The sequence below is a fragment of the Arvicola amphibius genome, chromosome 12, assembly GCF_903992535.2.
Source record: "Arvicola amphibius chromosome 12, mArvAmp1.2, whole genome shotgun sequence".
NCBI lineage: Eukaryota > Metazoa > Chordata > Mammalia > Rodentia > Cricetidae > Arvicola > Arvicola amphibius.
Genome location: NC_052058.2, coordinates 20,854,551 through 20,856,109, shown reverse-complemented (window position 1 = coordinate 20,856,109; position 1,559 = coordinate 20,854,551). Strand labels below are relative to the sequence as shown.

General features: G+C 41.9%; 1 protein-coding gene across 1 annotated transcript; it reads right to left on the bottom strand.

Moving 5' to 3' along the window:
- Positions 1-378: 378 nt before the first annotated feature.
- On the bottom strand, positions 379-1,311 carry LOC119827590 (olfactory receptor 10J1-like). The gene has a single exon (XM_038349393.1). It carries the CDS (start codon positions 1,309-1,311, stop codon positions 379-381), a length of 933 nt encoding a protein of 310 aa, XP_038205321.1.
- Between the last annotated feature and the right edge of the window lie 248 nt (positions 1,312-1,559).

Below are 1,559 nucleotides of genomic sequence, written 5' to 3'. Positions count from 1 at the left end.
TTTATATTAAGAGAATATTCCATTGAGTAATGTTTAATGTGTAGTTTATAATTCAATGAGAAATAGATTGGTTCCTTTAAATTTAAGCTTGAAATGAACATAAGATCATACTTTGACCTTGTAATTATCTTCTGGAGTAGGGCCAATGGCTGTCTGTGCACAGGTCTTGCAAGTGACCTGTGTTTTTTATTATGTTAACAAAGAGGTTGAGGAAATGAAACAAAATTATTAAAGGCTGGCTCCCAGCTCTTCTTTGGTCTTGGCCCTGGCCTTGGCTATGACGTATGAGACTTCAAATCACATGAGACCACAGCTTTATAATTTTACCTATTGTGTTCAATTTGAAAAAGACGAAACTATTTGGACGTAAATTAACAACTATGATAATGATTTTCTCCCCATCACTCTCCGTAGAGCATCCTGGACTTCTTTGTTTCTCAGACTATACACAACAGGATTTAGTAGAGGCGTTATAACAGTGTAAGTCACTGAGATCAGCTGGTCCTGGTCCCTGGTGTTCTCTGACTTGGGTTTGAAGTAGACAATGGAAGCACAACCGTAATGGATCACTACCACAGTGAGGTGGGAGCTGCAGGTGGCAAAAGGTTTTTTCCACCCGCCAGCTGAAGAGATCTTGAGAATGGTGGAAATAATAAGGACATAGGAGATGGATATGAAGGTGGCAGGTACTGTGATTACCAGGAGGGTGAGAACTAATGTCAAGATGTCATTGATGACTGGTACTGTGCATGCCAGATTCAGAATAGGTCGGATATCACAGAAGAAATGTTCAATCAGTGAGTTGCAGAAGGGCAGCCTAAAAATGGACACAGCCTGAACTAGTGAGAGAAGGAACCCCGTGGCACAGACTGAAGATGCCAGAGTGGCACACACCCTCCAATTCATGATGACGCTATAACGGAGCGGGTTGCAGATGGCCACATAACGATCATAACCCATGACTGCTAGCAGGAGACAGTTGGTGATTCCAAATCCAAGGAAAAAATAGAGCTGCATCCCACAGCACTCCAGGGAGATTGTTTGGCTTAGACCCACAAGGCTACCAAGCATTCGTGGTATGATCACCAGAGAATAGAAGGTCTCTGAAGTGGAAAGGACACTTAAGAAGAAATACATGGGGGTGTGAAGGTGGTGGTCAATACGGATAATGGTCACAATGATGACATTGCCAGTCAGAGTCAGGATGTACAGAACAAAGAAGACAACAAAGAGTGTGGGTTGGTATTCTTGGAAATTGGAGAAACCTTGGAAAACAAACTCCCTTACCCCTGTGAAGTTGGCTCTCTTCATTGAGGAACTCAGATCTGAAATATAAAGAGAAGGTCATCACTATGTCTTCGTGCCAGGGATGACCCTGAATACCCTGCAGAGGAAAGATTTTGTACACTAGAGTGAGTTCAATACTGAATGGATGGTGCTGTAAGGAAGTTCAGTCCATAAATTCCTCATCTATCAAGAAAGACACCCAAGTCCAATCCCTAGAACTTATATTTTAAAAACATAAATATAAGCCAGGCATGGTGACATGTGTTTTTAAA